Below are 12,497 nucleotides of genomic sequence, written 5' to 3'. Positions count from 1 at the left end.
AGAAAACAGACGAAAGGTAAGAACCATCTCGCTTTTGTTTTAATTTTGTTACTAATTAAAGAACATAAAGCCAAAGCATTAAACTACTGTAATGCTTAACAATGGTGTACGTGCATAAACATGACTTTGATTTTACGGTTTGTTTTAATCTATACATGTATATATACTTACATTTAGTTTAGTAGAAAAAAGGATCAGGAGGGACACTTAAGTCCCCATCAAGGACCCTATAAAGAGAGGGAAAAAACTGAAGACACAAACACTCAGACCCGATTACAATGCTTAAAGTGCTTGTCCAAAGCATTCTTAAACCCATTGACACTACTTGCAAGTACAATTTTCTCAGGCAAACTATTCCACTCATTCACAACCCTATTAGAGAAAAAGTTATGCCGAATATTAATCCTACTATGCGACTTTTGAAGTTTAAGACAATGACCTCTAGTACAACTACTGTTTGCAAACATGAAAAAGTCGGTAAAGGATAAATTGTCGAAACCATACACAATCTTGAAAACCTGGATCAAGTCCCCACGTAACCTCCTAAGCTCCAGTGTGGTGAGATTCAACAGTTGTAACCGCCTATAATAGAAAATAATAATGTAGTTTTTTTCTTATTTTAGAATGACTGTGTTTGATACTTGTAAATATAGCTATAGCTCAGCAGAGCAATTTCCTCACCACGCAATACATTCATACCCCCTCCCCTCCCCCAACGCAGGCTTTAAAATGTATGTTCTTGTCTGTAAGCTTAAAAGACGACACTAGGGGTAGGGGGGGTAGTTGAAATATCGCAACTCAATACAAATGGAAAAATCTGTCATTAATGTTTGTATTCCATTTTTTTTTCAAGTTACTCATAGTTTATTGTCTGAAATGATCGAATGAGTCTAAATCGATAATGACCTTGGTTCATCAGTCCACGCTTAAATGTTTATGATCATCAATTGTCAAGATAACAACCAAAAACATGTCTTTCAAACTTCACCCAACCAAAAACAACACCCTTGTCAAATTTCCAATGCATGGTAAACTTGTATATACTTTGTATATAAAGATTTGTGTTGCTTTTGACGAGCTGACCTAATGACATATGTATGGACGCATTAATGACTACTTCCATGATCTACCGGTATACGTGCTAGACTAAGAAGGTCAGCCACTTTCATTGATAAACCTCTTAGCCTCTAATGTAAAAGGGTTACTGCTGAGAGAAAAAAAAAGAGGGGTATCGTGCACACATAAAAAGTTACTCCTTCCCCGTAACTATCACAGCATTGGAGTATTTCCATGCATGGACACAACATTATCTTTGGTGCCCCACGGGTTACTTTTGAAAACGAAAATGGTATCGCAAAATAATTCTTGATTTTGTTACCATAATAAGGAAATATCAAATACACATAATCTAGGCCTAATAAATAACTGTGGTAGCAGATTTATTGTTAGAATTATCGTAACTTCTACGCAGATTGACAATCAGGAAAAGGAGCATGTAATGAACAATGTGAGACAATCTCATTAACTACAGCTCGTTCAACTAACTTGGAAACATAGCTCAAATTACTAATTGGTCTATACTTTCTTTAACAATGGAGTAACGGTAGCAATCTTCCAATCTTCCATATATATATATATATATATATATATATATATATATATATATATATATATATATATATATATATATATATATATATATATATAGCCTATGTATTTATAGCCTATATATTTATAGCCTATGTGCAGTAATGCTAAAGTGAGATACAGTCGATGACAATAGATTGCTATTTGTTTTATATGTAGACTCATGTGCTGTCTGTCTGGTAACGCAGACAGTAAACAGGTTTTGTTGAAGATTACCCTAATAATAATATTTCATTCGAGTCCATAGTATGTTTCACAGTACACCCATATAGTGTTCCATGTCAACTTGACCGCGTTTTTAGAAACTTTTATGCTTTCCGTTGAGATTTCTTTGAAAAAAAATTGACGGTTTTGATATTAATCAGAAAACAGACGAAAGGTAAGAACCATCTCGCTTTTGTTTTAATTTTGTTACTAATTAAAGAACATAAAGCCAAAGCATTAAACTACTGTAATGCTTAACAATGGTGTACGTGCATAAACATGACTTTGATTTTACGGTTTGTTTTAATCTATACATGTATATATACTTACATTTTGTTTAGTAGAAAAAAGGATCAGGAGGGACACTTAAGTCCCCATCAAGGACCCTATAAAGAGAGGGAAAAAACTGGACACAAACACTCAGACCCGATTACAATGCTTAAAGTGCTTGTCCAAAGCATTCTTAAACCCATTGACACTACTTGCAAGTACAATTTTCTCAGGCAAACTATTCCACTCATTCACAACCCTATTAGAGAAAAAGTTATGCCGAATATTAATCCTACTATGCGACTTTTGAAGTTTAAGACAATGACCTCTAGTACAACTACTGTTTGCAAACATGAAAAAGTCGGTAAAGGATAAATTGTCGAAACCATACACAATCTTGAAAACCTGGATCAAGTCCCCACGTAACCTCCTAAGCTCCAGTGTGGTGAGATTCAACAGTTGTAACCGCCTATAATAGAAAATAATAATGTAGTTTTTTTCTTATTTTAGAATGACTGTGTTTGATACTTGTAAATATAGCTATAGCTCAGCAGAGCAATTTCCTCACCACGCAATACATTCATACCCCCTCCCCTCCCCCAACGCAGGCTTTAAAATGTATGTTCTTGTCTGTAAGCTTAAAAGACGACACTAGGGGTAGGGGGGGGGTAGTTGAAATATCGCAACTCAATACAAATGGAAAAATCTGTCATTAATGTTTGTATTCCATTTTTTCCAAGTTACTCATAGTTTATTGTCTGAAATGATCGAATGAGTCTAAATCGATAATGACCTTGGTTCATCAGTCCACGCTTAAATGTTTATGATCATCAATTGTCAAGATAACAACCAAAAACATGTCTTTCAAACTTCACCCAACCAAAAACAACACCCTTGTCAAATTTCCAATGCATGGTAAACTTGTATATACTTTGTATATAAAGATTTGTGTTGCTTTTGACGAGCTGACCTAATGACATATGTATGGACGCATTAATGACTACTTCCATGATCTACCGGTATACGTGCTAGACTAAGAAGGTCAGCCACTTTCATTGATAAACCTCTTAGCCTCTAATGTAAAAGGGTTACTGCTGAGAGAAAAGAAAAGAGGGGTATCGTGCACACATAAAAAGTTACTCCTTCCCCGTAACTATCACAGCATTGGAGTATTTCCATGCATGGACACAACATTATCTTTGGTGCTCCACGGGTTACTTTTGAAAAGGAAAATGGTATCGCAAAATAATTCTTGATTTTGTTACCATAATAAGGAAATATCAAATACACATAATCTAGGCCTAATAAATAACTGTGGTAGCAGATTTATTGTTAGAATTATCGTAACTTCTACGCAGATTGACAATCAGGAAAAGGAGCATGTAATGAACAATGTGAGACAATCTCATTAACTACAGCTCGTTCAACTAACTTGGAAACATAGCTCAAATTACTAATTGGTCTATACTTTCTTTAACAATGGCGTAACGGTAGCAATCTTCCAATCTTCCATATATATATATATATATATATATATATATATATATATATATATATATATATATATATATATATATATATATATATATAGCCTATGTATTTATAGCCTATATATTTATAGCCTATGTGCAGTAATGCTAAAGTGAGATACAGTCAATGACAATAGATTGCTATTTGTTTTATATGTAGACTCATGTGCTATCTGTCTGGTAACGCAGACAGTAAACAGGTTCTGTTGAAGATTACCCTAATAATAATATTTCATTCGAGTCCATAGTATGTTTCACAGTACACCCATATAGTGTTCCATGTTAACTGACCGCGTTTTTAGAAACTTTTATGCTCTCCGTTGAGATTTCTTTTAAAAAAAAATTGACGGTTTTGATATTAATCAGAAAACAGACGAAAGGTAAGAACCATCTCGCCTTTGTTTTAATGTGTTGTTACTAATTAAAGAACATAAAGCCAAAGCATTAAACTACTGTAATGCTTAACAATGGTGTACGTGCATAAACATGACTTTGATTTTACGGTTTGTTTTAATCTATACATGTATATATACTTACATTGAAAATAATAATGTAGTTTCTTTCATATTTTAGAATGACTGTGTTTGATACTTGTACATATAGCTATAGCTCAGCAGAGCAATTTCCTCACCACGCAATACATTCAAACCCCCTCCCCTCCCCTCCCCCAACGCAGGCTTTAAAATGTATGTTCTTGCCTGTAAGCTTAAAAGATGACACTAGGGATGGGGGGGGGGGGTAGTTGAAATATCGCAACTCAATACAAAATAGAAAAATCTGTCATTAATGTTTGTACTCCATTTTTTTTTTCAAGTTTCTCAGTTAATTGTCTGAAATGTATATATATATATACATACATACAAACACTTACATATAACCTATATGCAGTAATGGTAAAGTGAGATACAGTCGATGACAATAGATTGCTATTTGTTTTATATGTAGACTCATGTGCTATCTGTCTGATAACGCAGACAGTAAACAGGTTCTGTTGAAGATTACCCTAATAATAGTATTTCATTCGAGTCCATAGTATGTTTCACAGTACACCCATATAGTGTTCCATGTTAACTGACCGCGTTTTTAGAAACTTTTATGCTCTCCGTTGAGATTTCTTTTAAAAAAAAATTGACGGTTTTGATATTAATCAGAAAACAGACGAAAGGTAAGAACCATCTCGCCTTTGTTTTAATGTGTTGTTACTAATTAAAGAACATAAAGACAAAGCATTAAACTACTGTAATGCTTAACAATGGTGTACGTGCATAAACATGACTTTGATTTTACTGTTTGTTTTATTCTATACATGTATATATACTTACATTGAAAATAATAATGTAGTTTCTTTCATATTTTAGAATGACTGTGTTTGATACTTGTAAATATAGCTATAGCTCAGCAGAGCAATTTCCTCACCACGCAATACATTCATACCCCCCCTCCCCCAACGCAGTCTTTAAAATGTATTTTCTTGTCTGTAAGCTTAAAAGATGACACTAGGGGTAGGGGGGGGGGTAGTTGAAATATCGCAACTCAATACAAATGGAAAAATCTGACATTAATGTTTGTATTCCATTTTTTTGGTATCGCAAAATAATTCTTGATTTTGTTACCATAATAAGGAAATATCAAATACACATAATCTAGGCCTAATAAATAACTGTGGTAGCAGATTTATTGTTAGAATTATCGTAACTTTTGCATTTTTAGTGAATATTTTGACAAACAATTAGTAGCATTTATCCTTGTTACTATAGTGCTCAATGAACGAACTATTGAGTATATGGAGTTTATATATAATCACGTGACCACAGTCCTGTTGTTCGAAAGCTAATGGTAGGCTCGGTTTGGCGTATAGTGCACGAGCGACTATTTGGTATTTTACTGATTTCATGAATGGTCAGTTCTTTTCTGAACAAGAAATCATGTCGTGATAGAGTATAAGAGCGACCCTCAGTTTGTAAGGATAGAGTAACCGAGTTTCTGTCAATATTTTGTTCATTAATAATAACCGGCCACCATCGCTATTCACCTCGCGAAGTGACGCTACGGTACTTTCAAATCGTGCAGATGGTAGGTTGGAAATTACATAAATGAGATAATATCACCATCAGTTTTTCAGATACAAGATGATTCTTGCAAAGATTGGAAGATTTTCCCTGAGACCTTCACCCATTGTCAGTTCAGGATCAGCTAAATGGTTTGCCAGCGGTCACAACTATGTGACGGTAGAACCAGATTCTGAGATGGACAGTGAGTATATAATACATGCAAGGGGGAAGACTGACCGAACGGGTAATCGGGTAGTGACCGATTACCAAAAGCATTAGAGAGTGGGAGGGGGGGGGGGGGGGTGTACAGTAGCCTCCATAGCCTCCTTATAAAATCCAAAATTAAGGGCGCTTGCTAGGTTGCATATATAGCAGTTGCTCAAGGCTCAACATTTGATTCAAGGGCGTAGGAACCGGGGGGGCTGGGGGGCGCCAGCCCCCCCAGTGAAAAATGTGGAGGGGCGGAAGTATCATTCCGCCCCCCGCTTCGCAAGTCAGAAAACCCCTTTTTCATTTCCAAATGAGAAAAAAATCTCATTTGGAGCACCAAATTGCATCTAAGGCCTGGTGAAAATACAAAATTAAGTTTACAAAATGGAGTGGGTGTTGAAGTGTGCTATATGCACCAAATTGCATCTGAGGCTACCTGGAAATGCAAAAAATTCCACCCCTCCCCCAGGCCGGCCATCAGTCTTCAGCCCCCCCACTCAAAAGTACCTTCCTACGCCACTGATTTGATTACAGGAGGGAGACGAGGAGTCCCACTCTTTTATTACTGGCTATTCTGCTGTTGTATGAGATGGCGCAATGCGTCTTTTCTACTTTGCCAGGGGCCTATGTAAGCCATGGCCAGGATATTCGTAATTCTCCATTGTTACTGTATACTAGGACTAACGGTGAAATAATACGTGTTGATATCCCAAAACGAGGTCGCTATTTGACTATTACACACGAGGGTTTCCAGTCTAGTCGCATTGATTACAAATCGTAAGATATCAGCCTGGGCGCACTTTGAAGACTAATTTTCAGAGCAGGGGCGAGGATCGCACAACCTAGTTTTGCTAGAAGGGGAGGGTCCGGGAGGGGTGGGGATTAACACCCTATCCATCTAACCCCCACATAAATTAAAAGTAAAAGTTGTAGCCTAAAGGAGTCTACCGGGGTTTAGATGACGTTCAGCCGAACTGACAGCAATTACTTTTTTACCCAAGGGAGTGCCATTATCAAACTTTTTCTATTTATACTTTATCCTTTCTAATAACTTTTTAAGTTTGCATATTTTCTAGAGAATAACAACAGTTAATATAAAAAGTTTAGAAACACAGAGAAAATAACGCGTATGGATAGCTTCAATTTTGAGAAGGAAACTACCATTCCAGAAACTTTCTAGTAATGGCTCCTACATACAAACTATGAATATGTGAGTGTTACTTTCCTTACATAATAGTGGTTAAAACGAAACAACCAGGAGGACCAAATTGTGCCCCCTCCCTCGCCCCCACCCATAAGAATATATCAGAAAGAGTTAACGCTGCATGAGAATCTGCTAAATAGAGGAAAAGCTTTCCCTAGTTTGTAAAAGGTGACCAATGTTTTAGTACTTGATATTTAAGATAAACTAAAGCGATGGGTTGGTGGATTTTGTTTTCATTATGTGTCTTTAGATGTTGCAATAGTGAAGATGCAGAAGAAGCCATTTAACGTCCTCTGTACAGATATGTTGCAACAACTGACGACAACATTCCAGGAACTACCCAAGGAGAAGAAATATAAAGCGGCCATTTTGACCTCTGTAAGTACGGCGGTGCATAATGTACATTGATAATGTTGTTAGATATGTAACGAATCGATGGCGCTAGTGATAAACATATAGCAGCGCCACAGTTTAATATGGTTACACTGCTATTGAAAAAAATCGCTAGTCAAATAGACATGAGTCACACAAGTGAAAATCCCCACTCGAAAATAGGTGGGGGGGGGGGGGAGGGCGTGGGGAAATACCGAAAAGTTGGCGGTGCCTCTGGTTTTGGCAAATAAGAAACGTGATACTAAGGAAAACACATTTGTTCACTTAAGAAGTCACCAATTGAAAACTCGTCTTGGTGCCTGGCCGCCAGCTACCCAGTCATATGCATTTTCCTCCTGACACCATTCATACCCCCCCCCCCCTCCCCAACTCGAATGTTAAAAATGATGACTTATCATAATGCTTTCATGTAATAGAACATTCCTGGAGTGTTCAGTGCTGGACTTGACATAATGTCAGTGTACGGAAGGACATCCGATGAGATCTACTCTTTTGCTATGGATATACAAAATGCATGGATTGCTCTGTATGGAAATCCAATGATCACAGTTGCAGGGATAAATGTAAGTTGGAAACAAATAAACATTACATGTGCAATATAATTCGTGGAATAGCAGAGCATATTAAGTACTAATTAAGACCGGTTTTTGACGAGAGGTCGGACAAATATCCCTTTCTCTGCCAACTGTACAACTATACAATTATCTTGTAAATTATAGGCAAATTGGTCTCGCTAATGTTATTTCTGAAATCCATTTTTAGATAGTCTGATATAGTCACTTATTTGAAGCACGGCGAGGCAACCTCAGCTTCGTGACCTTTGACCTTATATGGCTAAGATTATGTGTAGCATTATGTTCCACTTGTATACGGGAACACCGTGATACACACCTGATGATGATCACAAAGTCACAGTATCGATGCAAGGGAACTTGGGCTGAGAGCGGATCAGTCGTTCGGTTGTTTGTTTGTTTTTTCGTGCTCAAGATCTTTCTTGTGTGACTTTTCTTAATAAGTTTACTTTCTACCATACCAGAAATGATCTGCTTTTATTGTTTCATCTTTATTTAATGGAAAACGTTACAAGTTCTCAGGACAGAAAGAATACCTGCAAATGTCACCTTCTTGCAAAAGCTTTTGATAGAACTCCCACTAGCATAAACCATATGTAAAAAACTGAAAAAGATTTTAATTTCCTTACTTTTGACTACTCAAGCGAATGGCTTCCAGTGTTATCAGATATTAGTACGGTACCAAATAACATCAATTTTTTATTATTATCAAAAGGTACTCAAAAGTTGCTTTAAGAACATTAGCTTGGGATTGTGTTTTCTATTTTAGCAACAGTTAAGTTGTGAAGACATGTCTATGGTTAAATTAACTTGATTATAATTCAGACTTACTATACCGCATGTTGTTGAAGCCCCTTATTAGAAAAGCTTTGACCGTCATATAATATACGTCAACCTACGGTGGCTTAATAGGGACATAGGAGAAAAAAATAAGTGTCCCCAAATCTCAAAATGTAGACTTTTTGTCTATAAACGTAGACTTTTTATCTCAATATTTTGTCTTTATATCTAAACATTTTGACTTTTTTATCCCAAAATGTTGACTTTTTTTTATCTCAAAATATTTTATTTTTTCCTATGTCCCTATTAAGCCACCGTATCAACCAATTTTTAACCTGTATCAGAAACTATAACCAAGAACATTTCGTGCAAGTTTCCGGTTTTAAATCATTCAAAAGTGAAGTAGTTTGTACGCTGCCCCATAATAATTTGCGATCAATCTCGCTTTCTTCAAAGGGCACCAGCCCAGCCGCTGGTTGTCTCTTGGCTTTATCTTGTGATCACAGAATAATGGCAGAAGGAAAATTTGGGATCGGTTTCAACGAGACAAAAGTGGTAAGCATGTCAGCAGTCGTGGCGAAGGGAGGGGTACGACGGGTGCATGCACATTTTCCTTGGGGTAGAAAATGGTCTTTCGTGCTATACTGGGAAGGTTAACACTATAACTGCGTCAAAAGTCACTCTCAATTGTGCACAAATGGAGATGTGGGATGGGGAGGGAGGGGGGGGGGCTCATCCTCATTTTGTCTACAGCCTTGTCCAATCGCGATACAACAGCCAGTCACGTGTAGATATCGCACTGTTTATTATCATATGTTTCCTCTTTGATACCTTCTCAGGGATTTGTTCCTAGATTTTGGATGAAGAATACGATGCAGAATGTGATCGGATTTAGGAAAACCGAGAAAGCTTTACAAGAAGGTAAAATAATGAATTCTTCATTCATACTTAGTAAAGATTCCTAAATCCTATTGGTCCATTCAGGTCAGCTGACCGTGGTTAATCCTGTGAGTAACGCACGGTAAAATTACGGGCATCACTTTAATAAATCTTTGGTTATATGTAACCAAAAATGTTTTGTTTTATGATTTTTTCCCCCACACAAATGGTAGTGTATGAATGAACGGGGTTAATCAACGGTCTAGCGTGCGTTACTCACATGATTAATGCACTCCGGGTGTTAATGCTATCGCATTATTCCCGATCGTGCATTAATCCTGTGAGTAACGCACGCTAGACCGTTGATTAACCCCTTATTCATCTATCTGAAAACTATATGAGGAGGAAGGGGGAGGGGGGGGGGAGGGGAGGGAAATATGGGTTACAGAATATTGTATTCTCATTTTCATAGTAGGCTAAATAGAAATATGGAAACTTAAATTAAAAGGAGGGAGGCTGTGATATAATTGTCCCAGGGGCCTACCCTGGCTCTGGTCGCCGTTGTCCATGAGACTAGCATATCAGGATATATATATGCAGGTAAAGGGGGCAAGTTTTTGGCACCGTATGGACCGGATGCCATTTATTTGAGAAAGTAAGCAAAATTAAGTAAAAGGGACCCATTTGTTGAGATGGGAGGAGAAAGGGGGTAAACTTCTATTGAATAAAATAACGAATTTGTGTTACGTCTCGTTGCTTCGTTTTGGAAGCAAAATTACCAATTTACTTCAATTATATTGGCGATATTTGAGGGTTTTCCTATTCTGTTATACTTGCATGTATAGGAACATTGTTCACACCTTCACAAGCCAAAGAAATAGGTCTGGTCGATGTGGTAGCACCCATGGATCAAATCATACCATCATGCAGGGACTTCATCAAACAATATTTAAAGCTGCCATGTAAGTACAACAAAACCACGAATTCTTCACGTTTCGATTCGTTTATTCCAGTATAAATTACATAAAATACAGTTCATAAATAGGAAAATGGTTCGCCATTTGATGGCAGCGTACACCACTAATTAAATATTAACCAAACGTCAGTCGGATGGATATGTACCCCCTACTGTTGGGTGAAATATCTGCCCATGTTTTTATTAAGTGACTGACGATGGTTGTCTCGTTAATTGCCTGTATCGATGTTTGTGGCGTTGTTGACGAGAAAAAAAAACCCGATTGTGACACTGACGGTTATCGCAATGACTAATGTTATTGCGGGTTTATGATTTCGACAATGACTTTCATGGCTTTGTAGATGGCCGAGACGATGGCTGTATCGATTTATGTGACTCGTGTCTGTTTTGATGACGGTTCACTTTGACACTGAAGTATTATGACTATTGACACTGTATCGCAACGATATACTTGTGACTGTGTGATTGTGACTGTGTGACTGTGACTGTGACTGTGAACGTGTGACTGTGACTGTGTGAGTAGCACTGCCACGAGGCATGTGACTGTTACTGTGACTGTGACTGTGTATTTACATCAGACTGTGACACTGTGACACTGTGTCATGTGCCTGTCACCCACCACGTACGACGTCGATATTTCACACTGTGCTTTTGATTTTGCTCTGATGGCCAATTTATCTTCGTTTTTACGTTGGACCATGTTTCAGATGGACCGAGGTCTATGACCAAACAGATGTTGCGTCAGGATACAATTAAACAATTGAAGTCTGCGATGAAAGAAGATGCCGAGGCAAGTGCATTGTATTTGAGCGACCCCGCCTTCCAGAAAGTCTTGGGCAGTTATGTAGCAGCGATGTCTGAAGGGAAGGCGTAAATCTTGAATTAAGGGAAGAAATAAAACACCCTTCGATACCAAAGAATATTCCACAGGGATCAACAGGATGAATGTTGAAATGAAGAAAGTTAAATTTGTGCAATGGAAAAGCTATATAAACTCAATGATCGAAATTTGCAAAACATGTGTGTGCCATGTGTTCTCTACCTCAAAACTCTCTTAATACCTCGTTATCGAGCCCTGACATCCACCCTTACAGTTAAATTAGTTGAAAGTAGTCGGAAACTAGTGCAATTCTCAGTTCCACTATTGTGTTATATGTGGCAACAAGTACTTATGATCGTTATACGGGAGCTCATATCACCCCCCCCCCCTTACAGTTAGATTAGTTGGAAGTAGTCGGAAACTAGGGCAAACAGTGCACTATTATGTTATATGTGGCAACACAACACAACACATACTACAGTTAAATTACGGTTGGAGGTAGTCGGGAAACTAGTGCAATTCTCAGTGTACTATTGTGTTATAATCACTGGCGGAGAAACAGGGGGGGTTGGGGGGGTTTTAACCCCCCCACTTTTTGAAGAGGGGGGGTTGGCCCACACAATCAACCCCCCCTAGTTTTTGCCAGTAATGTTCTGTTATAGCCTATGTTATGTGCTCCAAATGGCATAATAAATCAAATTATTAAATTTGAAATTGTTAAAGTCATTTCAACCTTTTACCTGGTAGGCTACATCAACAATTAACGACCGAAAACCGAGTTAGAATTGACCCACACATTATTTCTAGCCCCTTTCCCCCACCTTGCGCATTGGAACTTGTAGCTCATAGCGCTAACTTCACCCCACAACAGACATACACAAAATAACGTTTTGTTGCTGTTGAATAGCTTTGGAACTCTTGCCAACTTCAACGAGGTGAAGGAAGGTAAAGAAAAAGAAGAA

General features: G+C 37.6%; 1 protein-coding gene across 2 annotated transcripts; it reads left to right on the top strand.

Annotated features, from left to right (window-relative positions):
• The first annotated feature begins 1,867 nt into the window (after positions 1-1,867).
• Positions 1,868-11,910, top strand: LOC139971039 (enoyl-CoA delta isomerase 1, mitochondrial-like). Of its 2 annotated transcripts, none has more exons than XM_071977193.1 (8): positions 1,868-2,026; positions 5,765-5,903; positions 7,366-7,493; positions 7,925-8,071; positions 9,317-9,415; positions 9,700-9,781; positions 10,585-10,701; positions 11,423-11,910. In XM_071977193.1, the coding sequence occupies exons 2-8, from the start codon at positions 5,780-5,782 to the stop codon at positions 11,587-11,589; spliced, it is 864 nt and encodes a 287-aa protein (XP_071833294.1). In that variant the 5' UTR covers positions 1,868-2,026; positions 5,765-5,779; the 3' UTR covers positions 11,590-11,910. The 2 variants fall into 2 exon arrangements, with proteins under 2 accessions (XP_071833294.1, XP_071833295.1); XM_071977194.1 differs by lacking the exon at positions 1,868-2,026 and adding an exon at positions 4,657-4,815.
• Positions 11,911-12,497: the final 587 nt, after the last annotated feature.

Source organism: Apostichopus japonicus, chromosome 8, assembly GCF_037975245.1.
Source record: "Apostichopus japonicus isolate 1M-3 chromosome 8, ASM3797524v1, whole genome shotgun sequence".
In the NCBI taxonomy this organism is placed as follows: domain Eukaryota; kingdom Metazoa; phylum Echinodermata; class Holothuroidea; order Aspidochirotida; family Stichopodidae; genus Apostichopus; species Apostichopus japonicus.
The sequence above is the reverse complement of the archived record's forward strand: the minus strand, read 5'-3'. Positions and strand labels throughout refer to the sequence as shown.